Below are 20,412 nucleotides of genomic sequence, written 5' to 3'. Positions count from 1 at the left end.
CCTCCACCCAATGCATTAAGAGGCTTTCTTCACCTCTGTCAGTGCCATAAGATGAACTTCCCCGAGGGGACTATCTGTCTGTCACCTTGGGCTCCAGAACGAACAGTTGTTGAGGCAGGCCTGATAAGGACCACAGCTGAAATTAAGGGAGTAATTGATGAACTCATTCTAGGGCTGGCTACTTTAAAAGATAGATAAAATGAATAGAGCTCAAGAAAGGGAAAAAGAAGAAAAACTGAAAGGCACAACTTTAGGAATGAGAAAAAGGATTTAATCACAGATGCCAAAAAAATTATGAGAATACTTTTGCAATTTTATGTCTACTTGTTTCAAAGTAAGCTCTTTTTTCACTAGGAAAATATATATTACTACAGATGTTTTTAAAATAGGTAGCAATGGGGACTTCCATGGCAGTCCAGTGGTTAAGACTCCGTGTTCCCAATGCAGGGGGCACAGGTTCAATCGCCGGTCTGGAAACTAAGATCCGGCATGCTGCACAGTACAGCCAAAAAAAATAGGTAGCAAGACCCCTATGTTCATAGCAGCACTATTTACAATAGCCAAGACATGGAAACAACCTAAATGTCCATCAACAGATGAATGGATAAAGAAGATGTGGTACATATATACAATGGAATACTACTCAGCCATAAAAAAGAATGAAATAATGCCATTTGCAGCAACATGGATGGACCTAGAGATTATCATACTAAGTGAAGTAAGTCAGACAAAGACAAATACCATATGATATCACTTACATATGGAATCTAAAACATGACACAAATGAACTTACCTACAAAACAGAAACAGACTCACAGACGAAGAGAACAGACTTGTGGTTGCCAAGGGGGAGAGGGTAGGAGAGGGATGGATTGGGAGTTTGGGGTCAGCAGATGCAAACTATTATATACAGGATGGATAAACAACAAGGTCTTACTGTATAGCACAGGGAACTATATTCAATATCCTGTGATAAAAACATAATGGAAAAGAATACAAAAAAGAATGTATATATATATGTATAACTGAATCACTTTGCTGTACACCAGAAACTAACACAACAGTGTAAATCAACTATATTTCAATAAAATAAATTTAAAAAAATAAAAATAGATAAAATAGGTAGCAAGAATGAGTAGAACAAGAACACTGAAAAAATTGGAAAAGTTGTTACAAAACAACACTCCCCGAAGTAGTCAGGCTCAGATAATTTCATTTATTTAAAATATATCTATTTCATTTATTTAAACTATAAATTTATTTTAAAGATTCAAGAAACAGATCACTCTTCTGCTATTTAAAGTGTTCCGGAGCACAGAAATAAAGGGAAAGTAACTCAGTTCATTTTATGAAATTGGCCTAACCCTGTGACCAAACCTGATGAATGTAGCACAAACATGAAACAAACACAAAAACAACAAACCAGTATCTTAAGAGTAGACATAAAAATTATGAATAAAATAAATCCACTAATAGAATGTTAATGAATAAAATCTAACACTACATGTGTTTACATATAAATGCAGGTACGTTTTCATGGTATTTATTGAGGAATGAATAGTGCAGATAAATTAAAAAATAAAAACCGTGCCTATTCTTACTAACCAAGATAACATTATGAATTTATACATATATTTCAAAAAAGGGATCACAGTTGTTAGGTCAATATGTTCATTCCCATCTTCTGTTATTTTAAATATCTCTGTGATTAACATGGTGACTAAAACTTTGCACATATACTTTCTTAAGATCAAAATTAAAGAATTAGGATTTCTGCATCAAGATACACACCACTGTATATAAAATAGATAAACAACAAGGACCTACTATATAGCACAGGGAACTATATTCAATACCTTGTAATAACCTATAATGGAAAAGAAACTGAAATATATATATATGTGTGTGTGTATATATGTATGTATGTGTATATATACATATATATATAACTGAATCACTTTGCTGTACACCTGAAAATAACACAACATTGTAAATCAACTAGAGTTCAATTTAAAAAGAGAATTTCTGCATCAGAGTGTGTCATGTTTTCAAGTTTATTCTTGTATTGCCAAATTATCCTCTAGATTGAAAAATGGAAACATTTTGCAGGCCCACCTACCATGCATAAATGTTCTATTTTCCCCACACCCTGACCTATATGGGGTCCATATAGGACCCCATATTAATTAAAAGTACCCCATTAAAAGTGGGGTACCAATTTTAATAATCCTGCCAGTTGAAGAGCTAAGAGATAGCATTATAGTGCTATTTTAATTTGCAGGGTTTTTCTTTTTTATCACATTAAACATTTTTCTCACATGTTTCATGGCTATGAGTGTTTCTTCTTCAGTTAATTGCTCACTTCTTCATATCCTCAGCCTGGTTTTTCTCTTATGGCGTTCCATATTTTCTTAGTGATATTAAAAAGCTCTTTTGTTATATTAACTATACTAATGCTATTGTATCTTATGGCAAATGTTTCCTCTAGTTTGGCCTTCCCCCTTTTAAAATCTCTAATGTTGATTTTTGTCTTCCAGGAATTTTACATTTTTCATGTGGTCAAATCCATCAATCTTTTCCTTTATGTTTTATGCCCTTAGTTTAATGCTTAGAAAGTCTACCCTATCCTCAAAGGGTAGAAATATTCAACTGTATTTTCACCTAAGCCCTTTCATGTGTTACTTCTCTTTATTTAGAATAAATTTTAAATTCAACTTTGGGGACCAAAAAGTTAACTAGAGCCGGTAGTTTTGACTCATTTCTTCCTCCAAAATCATTCTGAAATAATTCAAATATATGTGTGTGTGTGTGTGTGTGTGTGTGTGTGTGTGTGTGTGTATATATATATATATATATTTGAAAAATTCTATTTCACTGGTGAAAATTAGGGAAACGTCCTACTTGCTAGCTTGGCAGAAAATAGTACCAGTGATTCTGAGTCAGGGAAGCTGTCCAGGAGAACGTTACTATGTGTGGTAACCCGTTGGGGGAAATTAAACAGAGACCAACACCATCTCCGACAGACCACTGCCCCCACCATCTCGGCCACCAAATCCTGACTAACCGGACCTCTCTGAGAATGAACAAACGCACACACACACACACACACACAAAAAGACTGAGTAGTTCAATATAATAGTAAAGATGATGATGACGCCGACAGTGATGATACCAAGTGAATATAATAATAATATATTGATGATATATATTATCAATAATATAATAATAATAAACCATATAGCTAAGCAATATTGTAAGTATCTCAACACTCATTATCTTGTTCAATCCTGAAAAGAACTCTGGGGTGAGGGTTTTATTACACCCATCAAATAAATCAAAGCACAGAGGGTTTCTGTGAATAGTCAGTCATTCAAGTGCCATCACTGGGATGCAAACCGAGGTTTTTCTAGTTCAAATGCCTGTGCTTGTATTACAGGTTTTTACCTCCATAACACAGGGAGGCGAATCTGAGAATTCAGAGAAATGTCCTCCAGTGAAAAAGTTAAGCAGGAAGTAAGGGAAATACATTTTTTAAAGTCTAATTTGTATTCTTGGTGAGAACAGAGAGAACATTGCTTTAATATGACAGGTGCTGGTTGCCACGAAAAAGAGCCATATTAAACAAGAAAGAGTTCTTGGATGAGAAACATATGACTTCCAAACTAATGAAATTCAACAGAGGCAGGAAATAGCAGATTTGGCACTGCCCGAAGCAAAACTGGTGCATTCCAACACGGGCTGGAAGAAAGCTCCCCAAAATTCAGAGGAAAAAAGTAGGTAATTCAATGAAATGAAAGGAAAAGGAAGACAGACATGGAATCTTTTTCAGAACATTAAAATATATATATACATGTAATAGCATTTCCAGAGCAGATGATGAAGAAGAAAATAGCATAAAAGTTCTTGAAAAGATATTCTGCACAGCTGAAGAAAAGCCCAAATCAAAATTGAAATCATTCATCAAGTGCCAGAATATATTACTGCAGTGGGTAGAGGTGGGAGTCCTAGATGTATTTTGGTAAAACTTCTGAATTTCAAAGATAGACACATACTGCACTGTATATTTGAAATTTGCTAAGAGTAAATCTTAAAAGTTCTCATCATAAGAAAAAAAATTGTCATTTGTGTGGCATAGATGTTAACTAATTGTGGTGATCATTTCACAATATATACAAATATCGAATCATTATGTTGTATACCTGAAACTAATATAACGTTATATATCAATTATACCTCAATCTAAAACGACAACCACTGCCAAGGGGGAGGGGGGTGGGGGAGGGATGGAGTGGGGAGTTGGGGTTAGCAGATGTGAGCTATGATATATGGAACGGATAAACCTCAAGGTCCTACTGTATAGCACAAAGAACTATATTCAGTATCCTGTGATAAACCATAATGGAAAAGAATATAAAAAAAGAATGTATATATACATATATATATATGTATAACTGAATCACTTTGCTGTAGAGTAGAAATTAACACAACATTGTAAATCAACTATACTCCAATAAATAAATTAAAACAACCGCCACCACCACCACAAAAAAACGAAGATGGATAGATACAAATGTATATTAAGTACTGTTCCAAGAAAAGTTTGTCTCTGAAGAAAAGCCGATTCTCTCAATGTTTCCTATTGGCAACACTCAATGCAATAAAATTTGGAGCCATGTTTACAGAGTTCCAATAGAAACAGGTTGCAACTCAAGTGCGACTCAAAAATTCTACATCTGGTCTGACATTCACAAACAAGGGCAAAAGAAAGTCATTTTTAAACATGCAATGCCTGGAAAGGTTTATCAGCCACCCATTCTCTAAAAAAATTATTCTTCCCAAAAGAAATAAAAAATCAAAATAAAGAACAAGAGAGAACATTTTCTATAGGAACTTGGGGTAGGGAATGATTCCTTAAACATGACACCAAAAACTCTCACCTTAAAGGAAATATTGATAAATGGGATTACTTAACAATGAAAGACCTCGGTTTATCAGATAATACCATTAAGAGAATAAAAAAAGCAATCCTCAGAGTGGGAGAAGTTACTTGCAAACCACATAATAGTCAAAGGACTCAACTCCAGGATATATAAAGAATTCTACAATACAATAGGAAAAAGGCAGAAAACCTAAAAGAAAAATGGACGGGGGATGTGAACGGTCACCTTACCACAGAGACAAATCCAAATGGCCAAAGGACATATGAAAAGTTGCCGAACCTCATTAGTCATCCAATATATGCCAATCGATTTTACAAGGGAATACCAAAACACCACCATAGCCTGGCTAAAATTGAAAAAGATTGGCAAAAACCAAGCGTTGGCGAGGATGTAGCTCACCTGAAGCTCATATATTTTGATGGGAGGACAAGCCCCTCAGAAAGCTGTTTTACATTATCAGCTAAGGCTTAGCAGTATGCAAAGCCCATGACCCAACAATTTCACATGTTCAACAAAAATGTGTACATATCTGTACCAAAAGGCATGCGCTAGGATGTTTGTATCAGCAACATTTTCAATAGTCAGAAATTGGAAACAACTGAAACATCCACCCACAGTAGAGTGGACAAATAAAGGTGATACAGCCGTGTATCCCTACCACCTTCTCTCTTGTGTGTACTACCAAACTCTCATTCGCTTTTAGGTTACCTCAAATATCTCTCCTCTTGACAAGCAATCCTTTGAATTTCTGACTCTCTGCTTTGGTCCTGTGTGTCTTCTTCCTCACATGGGCATGCTTCTTGAAAGGCAGTGTCTGGATTTACCGTCTCCATTTCCTCACCGCCTTTCAATTCCTCGGTCTTACATCCACCCGGCTTCACCACTGCACCCAAGATGCTCTCACCACCTCCTTATTATTAAATCAAACAACACTCTTCATTTCTTACCTTACTGAAACAGTAGCGCTAGACACGATTGAAGACTCCCTCTTTCTTGACATTTTCTCCGTGCCTGGGATACCACCTTCTTCCGGTCTTCTTCCTGGTTTTCTAGCCACGCCCTTTCCTCGCCTTCACCAGTATCTTACGTGTTGGTGGTCCTCAGCATCCTCTTTTCTTCTCACTCCACACATTGTGTAGCTCATAGTCATCCCCATGATTTCAGTTAATTTCCGTATGCTGACTTCTCCCATCCCTAAATCTCTACACAAAGGACTCTGAGTTCCAGACCTCCCTCGTGAATGCTTTTGACTTGAGCGCCCTACAGGCAACAGTCGCTCAAAACTCAAATTCACAATTTTTCCTATTAAGTCACTCATTCTGGCCTTTTGCCTCTGTGAATGGAATGAACATACATTGGACAACCACCTACCCCTCCCAGATCCGAATCCTCTCCTTTGCTCTCCACATCCAGTGATCAAGACTCATCCTTTCCAATTTCAAATCTACCTTAATCTCTCTATTCCTACCACCGTTTTCTTAGTCGAGTCACCATCTGTTTGTTGGCTGGTTTATTACGGGTTCTTAGGTTACTACCTTCACTCTAACCCCTAGCCTTACCCCATCATTCCTCGTGTACTAAATTCAACATGTTGAATTTCCCTTGAAGTTCTCATGCCTGTAGAATAAGAAGGGCACCAATGATTTATCAAACGAATTCACAATTTACTCGGCTGCCCTTCCCTTATCTTTGTCACTCCAATCCATTTCCACACTATAGTCAGAGTTCTCTTTCTAAATTGTAAATTTAGAAACTTAGGGGACAGATAAATTTGGAATTTGGGATTAACAGATACAGACTACTATATATAAAAATAGATAAACTACGAGGACCTACTGTATAGCACAGGGAACTATATTCAATATCTTGTAATAATCTATAATGGAAAAGAAATGTGAAGAAGAATAGAGATATATATGTATAACTGAATCACTTTGCTGTACACCTGAAACACTGTAAATCAAGTATACTTCAATAAAAAAATTATAGTAAAAATAATAAAAACTAAATAATAAAAATAATAAAACAATAAAAATTAAAACATAAAGTGTAAAGATTATTATAGCACTTCCTTGCTTAAAATGCTTCAATGATACCCTCGTGTTTCAAAGATAAGTTCACACTTATGGCAAATTCTCATTTATCTCCAGGCCTTTACACAGGCTGTTGCCTCTGCTTGGAATGCTTTCTTCCTCTGCTTCGGCCTGGCTAACTCCATTGTTGTAGCTATCCTGGCTTGGTGGTCTCCTCTGGAGAGCCCTTCTTGACCATCCTCCCCACCCAAGACTTCCTTAAATGCCCTTTCTCTACCACACACCACATGGGAGCAGTATGCACTTACCCGCATGTAAGCAACTTAGGCTACGTTGTCATTCCTTGTTTGTTTCCTCCACTAGGTGACAAACTTCTCATCAACAGGGGCTGTATAGAGTAATCTATAGTTTGTGCATCCTTTCCACCTTTTGGTAAAAGCACCTCAACCGTGCTTTAGAAAAGCTCACCTTCTCCACTGTCAGTCCACGAGATTCAAATGATCCCACGCCGCAGCTCAGGGCTAAACAGGAAATCCAGACCCTATGGATGAATTTGTATCTCATGCTCACGGCCACAGAGATTGGTTCATGGATGAGACCAGTGAGAGACAGCTGTCAGATTTCTGCTGTGACTCTTAGGAATGAGAAATTCTCTTTTTGCTGGAACTGCTAATCTGGCAGGACGAACACCTGGGGCTTCTGGCCACTTGTGACCTTCTTGCTTCTACGCGGGGAGAACCCATGAGAAAGTAAGGCCAGAGCAGGGAAGGCAGAGCCATGGCATGGGGCAAGATCAATGCTAGTCTGAACTAGAGCTGAGGACCCCCATTCCAGGGCTCTTTCACAAAATCTCAGCTCCTCCATTTGGTTTATATATGCACTGATGAGAAAATGATGGTCAGGAATAAATCTAGGGGAGAAAAGAAGATAAAAACTCAAGTCTTCCTTGGGGAGTCTCTACAGATTTTTTTTTTTTTAATTTATTTATTTATGGCTGTGTTGGGTCTTCGCTTCTGTGCGAGGGCTTTCTCTAGTTGCGGCGAGCGGGGGCCACTCTTCATCGCGGTGCGCGGGCCTCTCACTATCGCGGCCTCTCTTATTGCGGAGCACAGGCTCCGGACGCGCGGGCTCAGTAGTTGTGGCTCACGGGCCCAGCTGCTTCGCGGCACGTGGGATCTTCCCAGACCAGGGCTCGAACCCGTGTGCCCTGCATTGGCAGGCAGATTCTCAACCACTGCGCCACCAGGGAAGCCCCTCTACAGATTTTATAGATCACCTTGATGCCCAATTTGTTCTACATTACCATTCGGTTTGCTCAGCTGCGAAACTGATGAGAACATCGGGTTGGCTGACTTATCTGTGCGTGTGTTTTAACAGCATATATGTAACTGCAGACTCTGTTCCTTTTCACTGAAGTCCTCGTTTTATTAGTATCATCAGTGGTAAGTGCGGGTGAGATGTACAGTGTTTGAGATCAGGGACATCGGAGATAAATAAAGTGTGATTACTGGTTCTGTCAATTTTGAGACGCGTAACCTGAAGCGATTAACTTAGCCTTTCCAAACTCTGTTTCTTCAATGTAAACTGGGGATAATCATGGTACCGCTTCATGGGACCATTGTGAGAATTGAGCGAAATAACAGCACAATGCCCGGTACATCACATAGTTTAGAAAAAAGCTTCCATCTCTTTCTAAAATAAACATTTTATTTAAAAATATACATATATTTTTTAAAAAGAACACATGCCAACTTTGGTATTTAGCCATTGCTTCTTTTCTCTTCCTGGTCACCCACATTTCTTTCTAGTTATGTATCGTTGAGCAAAGGAGGCCGACGTGAAAACTCCACCACACAGGGTCCCTGCAGAGAACGTACGCTGGCTCTTTTGACTTCTTCACAATGTGTCTCTTTGTGTTTCGCCAAGGGAGGATTTCAAGTACCCAGTCACACATTGCCCTCTTTCCTCACTGCGGGCGCACTGGAGAGACCCCGGGGAGAGCAGTGTGGATTCCCTTCCTTTGGAAAACATTACAACAGCCTCCAGGATCCTCAACGTTACCCTCCCTTTCCCCATAAACCCTCGGGAGCTGTTAAAACATGTACAGGAAACTCACGTGACCAGTGTCCATGAGGCTGAAGGTGATTAAAATAAGCACAAGAGACAATCAGGAGTTGGTCTTAATCCGCAGAATTCTAGAAGCCTAGAAGCCACCAACTCCTACAATCAGGAGGGAACTTATACATATGTTATCAAACTCAATGAATCCTATTACAGTTTCCCTGGAAGATGATAGAGAAATTTTTTCTCAGACCTCTTCCTGTCTTAAAATCATCTCCTAATGTGTAGTCCCAGCCTAGACAGGGTTGCTCTGAAAATGTGGATTCCAGAATCGAACCCAGTTCCTCACCACACTGAGCGGCTCTCAGACTTACAGGACTGTCTTGTTCCAGGACCTGGACTCTGTGTGTCTAGTAATATCATCTAATAAAGCATTAGCAGTTTCAGCATCTGAACCGCCCTGCTGGTTTCTACTGGATTTATAGGAAAATGAACACTCCAGACTCTTTTAATCCGAGTTCTCTCGTAGCTGATAGCAAACTGTGTGCATCTGTGGACTTCCCCTGTGAGGACCACAGCCAAGCCCTGAAGGGGGACCAAGCTGCCCTCACAACCCTGCAGCTTTTCTCCTAAACGATGGAGGCTCCCCGCGGACACACCCCCGCCCTTAAGTGTCCCTTTGGTCCAGAGAGCTTGTTCTGAAGATCAAGACTAGGGGGTGAGGCAAAAAAAAAAAAGTTTCCTTTACCCTTCCCTGATTTTCAAGAGGCTTCTCTATCTGGCAATGAAAACAAACCCTAAAGCTCTCACAGATGTTTTAAGTGGTGCAAGTATGGAAAGATGTCTAAGTGACACATCGAGGCTGTTAGAGAAGAAAAAAAAAATGTTAGCATGGGCACAGCTTTTACCTAAAAGGGGGCCCTCCCCTCTACCTTCTGGAGAAACGAAGATCCCTTTGTCACCACAGGTAAAGGGTTTCTGGTTGGAGGACTGGGAGATTCCCAGTGTTCTTGCAACTCCCCAGTCACTCAAAATCTGAACCATCTGTGCAGAGTCTACATGGTATTATACATTTGGGGGTTTGCGTCCTTTGCACAGGTGAGACATCAAGTACTTAGCCACTGGATGAGTAAATTGGACGTGGGAGTTTTCGGCTAGGCCAGCATTGATTTCTAGAAGAGCTGATGGTGTCTGAACATTTTTGGAAAAGGACTGTCTTGAACGCTTGGGGTAGGTTTTTGAGTCTTTTTTTCAGATTGGAAATAAATGTTTCTGAATGGCAAAGGCCACCAGTTCACAGACCCTTGACTATTTAGGTGAAGACCCTCTTGCTTTCCTCATTTACCAGTGCAATCGTTTCATTGGAGAGAATCATTTCTCATCCAAAATTTTGCGATTTGCTTTTCATAATGCAGAGTCTTCGTTGAACTGAGAGGTTAGGACCTTCCCTTCCTTTCCTTTCCTTTCCGTTCCTTTCCTTTCCTTCCTTCTTTCTCCCTCCCTCCCTTCCTTCCTTCTTTCCTTCCTTCCTTCAACTTCCTTCCTTCTTTGCTTTCCTTTCCTTCTTCCTCCCTCCCTCCCTCCCTTCTTTCCTTCTACTTCCTTCCTTCTTTCTTTCCTCCCCCCCCCCCTTTATAGTAGAGTGTGTGTCATCTCAATAATGCTGTTAGAAGCAGAGCTTCTAGTGAGCACTGGCTTAAGGAAAGCATTTGCACAAAGGAATTTCCTGACTCCACTGGGTAAGTGTGAACCTACTGCACCAGCGTTGGGAAAAGCTGCAAATGTCTGCAGGTCTGCTTTACCAAGGGGGAGTCCCAGGGGTCTTAAGAGAACTACATGTGGCTAGTTTCAAGCTAACCTTGACAATGGCCATCTTCCTAAGTCTCTGTACATCTTTTAGTCATGCTCAATTTGTCACCAGAAAAGGAGACACAACTAAGAGTTTAAAAGAACTTAAAAAAAAAAAAAAATCCTCTATAGGAGACAGGTGAATTAACACAGATGATCTGGGAGCAACTAACTTCATCAACCTTCTCCCAATTATCCTCAGTTTTATCTTGCAAATATCACATCTGATCTACGAAGAGACAGTGAATATGGTGGGTGGAGACTGTGGGAGGAGGTCAAAAACAACAGTCCAGGAGTCTGCTCTGGATTGTGTGTTGGTCTGTAGCAGCGAATATCTTCTGTTAACTGTGAGGCGTATATGTCAGTGCCAGATAATATCCTAAAAATATCCCAGTGAAAATGCATAGTCTTACAAAGATAGGGGCCTCCTGACCAAGTCTAGCACTTCAGACAGAAACACCCAAAGGAAAAAATAATTGACACTCAGACCAAAGTCTCAGAGATTGCTGTGCGATTGTTTTCCAAAGGAAGGGGGACGAAAATAACATTAAAAAAAATCACACAACGTGGCATATGAGAAATGGACGGACCAGCGAGCTTTATCAAGATCCGAATAAAACTTCAACGTCTGAGGAACACACAAATGTGAGGAATGTGTCATGAAGGTTTTCTTCTCCATTAGCTTCATTGTCAGAGAAGAGATTGGCAATTTTCCCCTCTAGATTTTTGGTTCTGATGACGGACATAAAAGCAGAGTGTACCGTGTGGCTCTTTTAAAGCACAATGCAGATGAAGGAATGTAAAACGACTGTCATCTTCCACTGATGCTCTCCCATGAGAGATGGTGGTACCCTTTCCAGCGACCAACGGTGATGCTCTGCTGTCTTTTCACATCACAGTCACTGTCAAGACGAGCTTGTTCATGGTAAGCAGGTGGTTGTGAGTCACTGGGCTGGAGCCATGAGTCATACACAGAGAGGCAACGTGTAATCTGGGTGATTAATCAGGAACTCGTAGTGAGAAAGGGCAAGATCATTTCACAGCAGATGGAGGCTTAAAGGCTTTTGGTATGGAACTCTAACACTGCCTTGAAGATACACACACATACACACATGTGTATGTATATGTACATATGTATGTGTATATATGGATACATATATACACACACACCTATAGACACACATACATATACATACGTATATATCTATACACACATGCGTGTGTGTGTGTGTGTATATATATATATATGCATATATATATATATATATATATATATATATATATATATATATATATATATATCCATATCCCTCTCCTTCCCTCCCCACCCCCCAATAAGATCTGGCAGCTTTCAGAGTAGCAGTCACCAAAAACACTCTGTGTTCACACACGTTTACAAGTTAACAATGGAATGACTTCTAAATCTTTGGTTTTTTTTCAAAAAGAGAACTTCTAAAATCACAACATGTTCGGTTATTTTCTCCATAAGTGCACAGTGAACAATTTTTTTTTTTTTTTTTTTACAAACGAAGGAAACAGTGCCTTAGTGATTTAAATAAAAAATAAAAACAGCGATAGCTACTTTCTACAGCATGCAACACTATGAAACGGTGAGCTGGAACCACAGTGAGCCTTAGGGAGACGATCGTGCAATTTAAGTTTTTCAATTCCCAGCAAAAGCGCAAGAGGTGATGAGGAATGCACACGAGACCGACGTCTTTTCTCCTTCCATCCTTCTCAACGTGCAACTGTGTTTTCTTTCAGAAACCCAGACCTGAAATACTCTCTCTTTGTAACTATGATTCGTATTTATCTTTACCACATAATGATTTCCGACTTCCCCAGAGCAACCCAAATCAGTGATTGCTATTAATCAAATGAGGGTAGAGACAGCTTTGTGACTGATGGGCCAAGTCATTGGTTTCTTCCCGAGGACGTTCTTTTGACTTCCTTTTGTAGCAAATTACGCATATGGAGCATGGGTTCTCCAGGAGAACCTCGATTTTTTAGCTTTTTAACATATGGCTTTATTAGGGGTATGACAGCTGGTTAGACGGCAGAAGTTCTCTTCTCCCGATTGTGGGGCAGAAAAGGAAAGATCTCCAAAAGAGGAGCAAGAAAGGACTGATATCTTGAAAGAAAAGTAGAGCGGGAGAAAGGTAAGCAGAGGTGGACCACCTCCCACCAATAAGAAAACAAGAAAAGCAGCCTGACTTCTATAAATAATCGTCCTGTGATAGTAACCCATGGTATTTATTTCCATGACACGTGAAACGATGTTCTCTCGTCCTGTCTGAATTCTCTCTGATATGGCTTCCTGAGGCTAGAGAGAACCGTCTTCTGATCTGCCTACACGGTCCTCTCTAGTCTTTGACACTAAAGGGGGTTGTGCTGGAGAACAGTCTATGGCAGAAGGTTTTGCTTTTCTTCTTGCTTTAGGGTCCTTGCCTGTTTCACAGCGCTTATCACCACGGAGACAGTGGGAATGATTCGGCTACTGGTTGAGAAGGAGGGAAATACTAGGTGGGGTTCTTTAGGCCAAAGGTGGGTCGGCTGTGGGTCAGAATTGGGGCCACTGCAACGGGGCAGCTTTGTGGCTGAGGGACGCTGAGTTCATTTCACTCCCCTGGGAATGGATTGGTCCTGTCCCTCTGTTCTGCCTTAAGAACCTGACACTGGGCCTGACTTCTACTTTGAAAGCCAGGTGACAGAGAGACAGGAAGCAGCTTCCGTCATGGGTACGTCCTCCATCACCTCTGATGGACTGGCTTCCCTGTGCTCCCAAGAGAGCTTACATCTTCTTTCCGCAGTATGTGTAACAAATTCATGAGAAAAGCTTACAAAGTGAGATTATGCCCCAACAATGCCTGAGAAAAACTACAGGCTAGAAAAAAGACTGGTGTTTGAAAAGGCAGTGGAAGAATTTTTTTTTTTTTTTTCTTTTGGCATCCTTGGTCTGAAAAAGCACATTTTTGAATGCACTGCTGAAATCCTGAACAGTCACTGAAGGTTGGTAAATATTACATCATCTATCTATATAGAAAAGACTCCTATTTGCTCTTGTTCGTTGTCACAGAAGTCTCCATTGCTTCTTTTTAATTCTCTCCGGCTTCTCCTCCTCCTCCTCCTCCTCCTCCTCCTCCCCCTCCTCCCCCTCCTCCTTCTTTTGGATAATGTCAGTGTTTACGGTTGTGTGCTTTCCCCCACGGGGTTCCTACTGGTCTTCCTTAGCACGCTGCGTCAGGCATCTACCACTGCTGTAAGTGGAGGTCCATGGGGGAATTCAAATTGAGATCCGTGACATCCAGGAAATCGATGTTGAAGATGCTGGGGCCGCCGGTGGGGAGGGAGCTGAAGCTCGGGGTGGAGCTGGGCGGCGTGATGTCCAGCCACTCCATGCTTTCCCAAGGAGATTCCGTGAAGCTTAAGGGCAGCCCACTGCTGTCCACGGACGAGGGTGAATACTGAGTCTGCATGGGGGAGAGGGGGCCCGGCAGGATCTCGTGCGCGTTGAAGAGGTCTTCCGCAGCCTTCCCGGAGAATCCATCCATCATCCCATCGAAGGGGGGCTCCTCGCTCCCGAGTTTCAGAAGGGCGACGTCGCCCACCTTCCCCAAGGGGCTCTGGGAATTTAGTAAGACTTCAAGGTGCTCGTTGCTGTCGGCGCCGTAGTGATCGAAGGAGAGCTGGCCTCCTGCGGAAGCTGGTTCAAAGGAAGCCGGGGGCTTGGGGAGGGCAGCAGTGGGGCTTCGGGAAGACCCAGGTACCTTTGGGACTTTCTGAAGACATGAATGATCCTCTCTGGCGTCAGCTGGCATTTCTGTTGGTAAAACACAATGGGAATTGTTCAATCCCTTCCGATCGAGCGTGACACGTGCATGAATCTTTGGAATGAATGACTTACGTGTAGACACAGGAGATGGCCATGCTTCTCGGGTCACTGCTCATCACCCAGTCTCATCCCCAAACTGCTCTGTATATTCTCAGTTCTTCCCTTGGGTCTCTACTCAAACTCTCTCCTGCTGGAAATTCCACTCTGTGATTATTGAACGCTCAAAGCAGGTTCTTTTACCTGCTTCTTCACTGACACCTGGCTGTCCCCTGAGGACACTGCATCCTCCGTTACACCCTCACTGGGGGTTCCTTTGCTGCAGAGCCAGAAGATGGGTCATCAGGTCCTTTCCCATTGCCACGTTCTGATTGTCACTCCCCCTCATTCTTATTAACTCCTCAGTGGTTTTGAGGGTCATGCTGCTCCCCTTGCCCCCGCCCCCGCCCCCCAGTCTCCTGGTCCTTCCTCCTCATCCACTGAAAACTCTACTTCCGGTTCATTGTTTTTTCCCCCCTTCAACTCTTGCCATCCTCTGTGACTTCAGCATCCCCAGAAGTGACCCGTTGTCCAGCTGGCCTCTCCATTCCTTGACACGCCATCCCTCCAACCCAGGTGATTCCGCCATTCCCACTCTGCTGGACACAGCCTGGACTTCGTTGTCCCCAGACACTGCATCCCCCTGAAAGCTCGATTTCCATCAATATCGCCAACTCTCTGTCCATCTCCTCCCATTCCTCTAGCTCACCTCGTAAGGACCCCACGACAACAACTTCTCAGCCAGCTGGGGTCACCCCAACCTACCAACTCGGCTATTTTATCACCATCCATCAGCCCCTTCTGGTTTTTACTTCTTGTTCCGTCTATACTCCTGAGCCACCATTGTAATTACTCTCTCATAAATATCCTCAATCCCCTTGTCCCTTTCTCCCGTCACCATACTCCCTTGGCCAAAGCCCACATCTGGATGAATCTTATCATCTGTTTTCTCCGAGCCTGCCCTGGACCGGCTGGACGTTCAAGAGAAAAATTACACAACGAAGCTGCCCGGTTTCTCTTGAACTTCATGATGTCAAGCCTACGAGTGGCACTTAATACTGCCTAGGGATCCTACTGTGTTTCTCCAGAAAACTCAATTCACTTGTGATCAGTTCATCACTGTTCTTCTTTCCTGGAACCTCCCGTGATCCCCTCTTGCACCCCGACTCTTTGCAGACCTTGCCTACGTACTTCACTAAAAATATAAGGGTGTCTGATAGGAACCCACTCATCTGTCCATTACGAAACTGACAACCATACATACACCTGTGCCCATCTTTTCCTCTTTCCCTCTTGTTACAATGGAAGCATCGCCTGTTTACTTGCTTTTTCCCCGTCTCCCCTACCACACCGCAAACCCCCTGAAGGTGGAGACTTTGCCTGGTACAGCATTGAACCTGGTACGATGCCTGGCCACTTTCTCCCTGAAACTTTAAATGTTGTTACTTAAGGGCTCAGATCTGGAGTCTTTTCTTTCTATGCACACGTTCTCCTTACATGATCCTACTCATTTGTGTGGTTTCAAATTTTAGGCACATACTACGTAATTTTTTAAAAAGAAATAGATGAATGACTTAAAAGGAGGCAAAAAGAACACGTTGATCATTTTTTACTTGAATGCCATGGGAACATGAATGGGCCATCAGTGGGAGATTACCAATTAAATTTCATTTTGAGTAGGTAGCACAAAACTTGCCTTATCTGCTTTCTTCTTGTAATTAAGAAGAGGGGGACATGGGGATTAGAACAGTAGGGAGACATGGTGTAGCAGGAGAAAACATTTAGGGAAACAGGGACTGAGCTGAAAGATGAAAACTGTTAAAATGACTGGTGAGAAATTTTCTGAGGACAACGGGACAAAGGCCATGGGGAACCATCATCTATGCCTTCTACTCACATTATCTCTGCTTCAAATGTGGACAGGAGGCTCAGAGGAAGTGACACTCGACCCTGAGACGACTTTTTGGTCCAGCTTACAACGAGCATCTGACCTTGATCCTAAGGGTTCGCACACCAGAGTACATGCAGGTGCAGGGCATCCTGATGTCTTACCTCCACTTTCAATGAGGACATCCAGGAGTTCGTCCATCTGCTGACTCTGGGTCATTTGCTATTGCAAAGTAACCAAAGGAGAACAGAGAAGTTAAAAGATGGCAACCGCTTCTGTAGGAAATCATCAGAAGCAGCACAACAGGTTTTTGAACTAGGTTTGGCTAGGGTTTTTTTTTTTTGTTTTTAATTGTGGTAAAATACACACAACATAAAATTTACCATCTCAACCATTTCAGAGTGTGCAGTTCAAGTGCATTAAGTTCATTCACATTGTTGTGCCACCGTCACCACTGTCCAGCTCCAGAACTTTTTTCATCTTGCAAAACTGAAACTCTGTCCCCATTAAACACTAACTCTCCATTGCATCCTCCCCCAGCCCCTGGCACCCACCGTTCTATTTTCTGTCCCTCTGAATTTGACGACTCTGAGTACCTCGGATAAGTGGATTGATACAGCATTTTCCCCTTTACAGCTGGATTATTTCACTTAGCATAATGTCTTCACGGTGCATCCATGCTGTATGTATCATATGTCAGAGTCTCCTTCCTTGTGAATGCTGAATAATATTCATTGCATGTACAGAATATGTATTTGGTTTATCCATACATCCATCAATGGTTTATCCATTCATCCATTCAACCAACTTGGGGTGCTTCCACCTTTTGGCCTTTGTGAATAATGCGGCTATGAATATGGGTGTAATTGACTAAAGGTTTTTGAGCCATGTGTGACTAAAGCTCAGTATGAATTTTGGACAGGAAAACTACTGAATAAAACAATCTATTACAACAAGAGAAGGGGAGAAGGAGGCAGAATGCTCCCCAGCCCAGAGTTCTTCAGAGTGAATTCAGTTGTTTGAGAAGTTTCCATCCCAGGAGATGGGCACCTTAACACATAGATAGTATGGCCATTTTTATCACTTTGAAGCGACCTGGGTATGACATAAAAACAAGCCTCAACAAATTTAAGAGGACAGAAGTTAGTTCAAGCATCTCTTCTGATCACAATGGCATGAAACTAGAAATCAACCACAGAAAAAGAAATGAGAAAAAAATGCTTACATGGAGACTAAACTACATGCTACTAAAAAACCAATGGGTCAACGATGAAATTGAAGAGGACATTTAAAAATACCCAGAGACAAATGACAGTGAAAACACAACCATACAAAAACCTATGGGATGCTGCAAAAGCAGTTCTTAGAGGGAAATTCATAGTGATACATGCCTTCCTCAAAAAAACAAGAAAATTCTCAACTTACCACCTAAAAGAACTGGAAAAAGAACAAACAAAACCTAAAGTCAGCAGAAGGAAGGAAGAATTAAAGAACAATAGGAAAAAATCAATAAAACCAAAGGCTGGTTCTTTGGAAGGGTAAACAAAATTGACAAACCTCTGGCCAGGCTCACCAAGAAGAAAAGAGAGAGAACCCAAATAAACAAAATAAGAAATGAGGTGACTCGGATCTGCCTCCCATTTGGGCGCTGAGGATGTGACCCAAGAATGTGGTTCACATTTCTCTAGTTCCTCATTGCGATAGCTTGTGGAACCTATCAACATTTGTAGGGACTACACCTTCTCCTCTGGCTCATCTGAGTTGTGAAGCAGAGTCCGTTTATGGAAGTCCACTTTGCCTGGCTTTTTTTTTTTTTCTTTTGAAACCAAGAAGGATCCGTTGATGTTTACAGATACCAGGGGACAGGAATGGGGAGAACAGAGGCATATACTGATCCCACTCTTCTGAGAGCCGGGTCCCAATAAACACAGGCATCAATGATCAACGTGGGTGAGAGCACTGCTTAGAGAACGAATCATTTGCATTAAATGCCTACAAGGTCTGGCAGGTAATGTAAATGAGCCAAACACAGAGCAAGAGAGAGAGGGGTAGAGGCTAGAACACATGTTCTGGTCCAAGGAGGCGACGATACTTTGTTTCAGGCAATGGTTGTCTGGCAGAGATGTGCCTCCAGGGTTGCCAGTTCTCTGATTTTTTTCAGAAATGGGAAAGCCTGCGTTTTGCATAAAATGTCCCGATATTTAAAACACTCTCTCATCCAAATGAAACCTAACTGCAGGCTGATTTTGCTCTGCGGGATACCAGGGTGCAGCAACTGATGGAGATGGTATTTTCTGGGTTGAGCACACACGGAGGGCCATCTGGTACTTTATCCACATTCAGACCATTTGAAATGTAAGATCACTCATTGCTGCTTTGTTTTGTTTTGTTTTTTGCTTATTATTTGAAAAATTTCCAAACATAAATGGAAGTGGAGGCTACAACAAACCTCCATGATTACCCAGCTTCTACAACCATTCATATTTTACTAGGATCACTGAATTTTGAAGCTAGGAAGAAACTTAGAAATGACTGGCCCAGCAATTACTCTCATATATTTGAGTACCTATCCCATGTCTGGACAGTGTGATAAACGCTGCATCATCTGAAATGATGGAGGCAGTAGATATCGCCTCCATTTTATGTAAGAGAAGTTGAATACTTGCCCAAGGGTAGTGGGAGAGGCAGCTGGCACCGAGCCCAGGCATCTGGGCGCCCAGCCAACCTCTTCTCTCTCTGCCTCAGGCAGCATCTGTACACACACAACGCCTCCCCACAACGAGCATCTAGACATTTTGCTCATTCCAGCAGGGAGGTGACAGACACGCTCAACAACAGAATCTCCATGCGTGAAGCAGCTGCATCACGTAAAACCACGTCCACCGAGTCAGCCTACTCTTCCGTAAAGACCAAATCGTGTGCTTACCTGCTTTACTGCATCTTCATAGGATGGAGGCTGGCTTATCTCTGAAACTGCTGAAGTTGACTTAGAAAAAGTTGGGGATGGAATTGAAAACTTTGGCCCTGGCTTATCAGAAGAGTGTACACCAGCCATCTGGGTGAGTAAAACGCAGAGAAAGACAATCAATCCATGCGTCGGAAACGGTACAGCTTCTGTTTTAGAAACTACAGGCTAAATTCTGCAAACATTGACTTAAGGGAAAACAAAAGCTGGGGCTTAAATATATGGTACATATGTATCACAGATACATATTAACAATGGTACACATCACTATGGACGCAAAGCTGGAGGCGTCTCAGGATGGGAACCTCGAAAATTCACTTCCCCCTCTAAGGTACACCCTGTCTGTTGGGAGAAAGCGAGATGAGAAAAGGAAATAAAGCAAAGGGTCCATCCAATCCGACATGAAGAGCTCCACCAACCCAGGAATTTCCAGAGTGATTTATCTCCCACCCCGTTTCATTCCTAAGTGGATGTATATGCAGACAGCTGCAGGCAGGTGTTGCCAGGGTATCTCTTCATGAGCCAGCCTTGGGGATTGTGAGTGCATTCTGTGCAGTGCCCGGGACCTTTCGGGGTCTCTGTCCCCTCAGGATGCCCTGCCCTGTGGCCTGCAGCACTTTTGTGTCACGGCCGTCTCACGTTTGCCTCCTTTTTACCATCTTCCCACGGCTCCTTGAATTCCCCGTGTCCCGCATCTTTTATATCCCCGATTGTCCCACCTGCTGACATTTATCATCTCTTCCCTTTTGCACCGTGACTCCAACTTTCTGCATCTCTCCAGTCCTTTCCGAGGACCCACTACTTCTTTC

The 20,412-nt window shown here is 42.1% G+C and overlaps 1 protein-coding gene across 1 annotated transcript in view; it reads right to left on the bottom strand.

Moving 5' to 3' along the window:
• Nucleotides 1-14,064: 14,064 nt before the first annotated feature.
• MYOCD (myocardin) overlaps nt 14,065-20,412 on the bottom strand; it is an 88,397-nt gene continuing 82,049 nt past the window's right edge. The window contains exons 12-14 of the mRNA XM_068530544.1: nt 19,565-19,693; nt 16,803-16,860; nt 14,065-14,702 (exon numbers count right to left, since the gene is read on the bottom strand). Coding sequence (XP_068386645.1) covers nt 14,131-14,702; nt 16,803-16,860; nt 19,565-19,693 — 759 coding nt within the window. The 3' untranslated portion in view covers nt 14,065-14,130. The remainder of the gene's footprint in view (nt 14,703-16,802; nt 16,861-19,564; nt 19,694-20,412) is intronic.

This window comes from Eschrichtius robustus, chromosome 20 (assembly GCF_028021215.1).
Source record: "Eschrichtius robustus isolate mEscRob2 chromosome 20, mEscRob2.pri, whole genome shotgun sequence".
Taxonomy (NCBI): domain Eukaryota; kingdom Metazoa; phylum Chordata; class Mammalia; order Artiodactyla; family Eschrichtiidae; genus Eschrichtius; species Eschrichtius robustus.
This window is presented reverse-complemented; position numbering and strand designations above follow the sequence as displayed.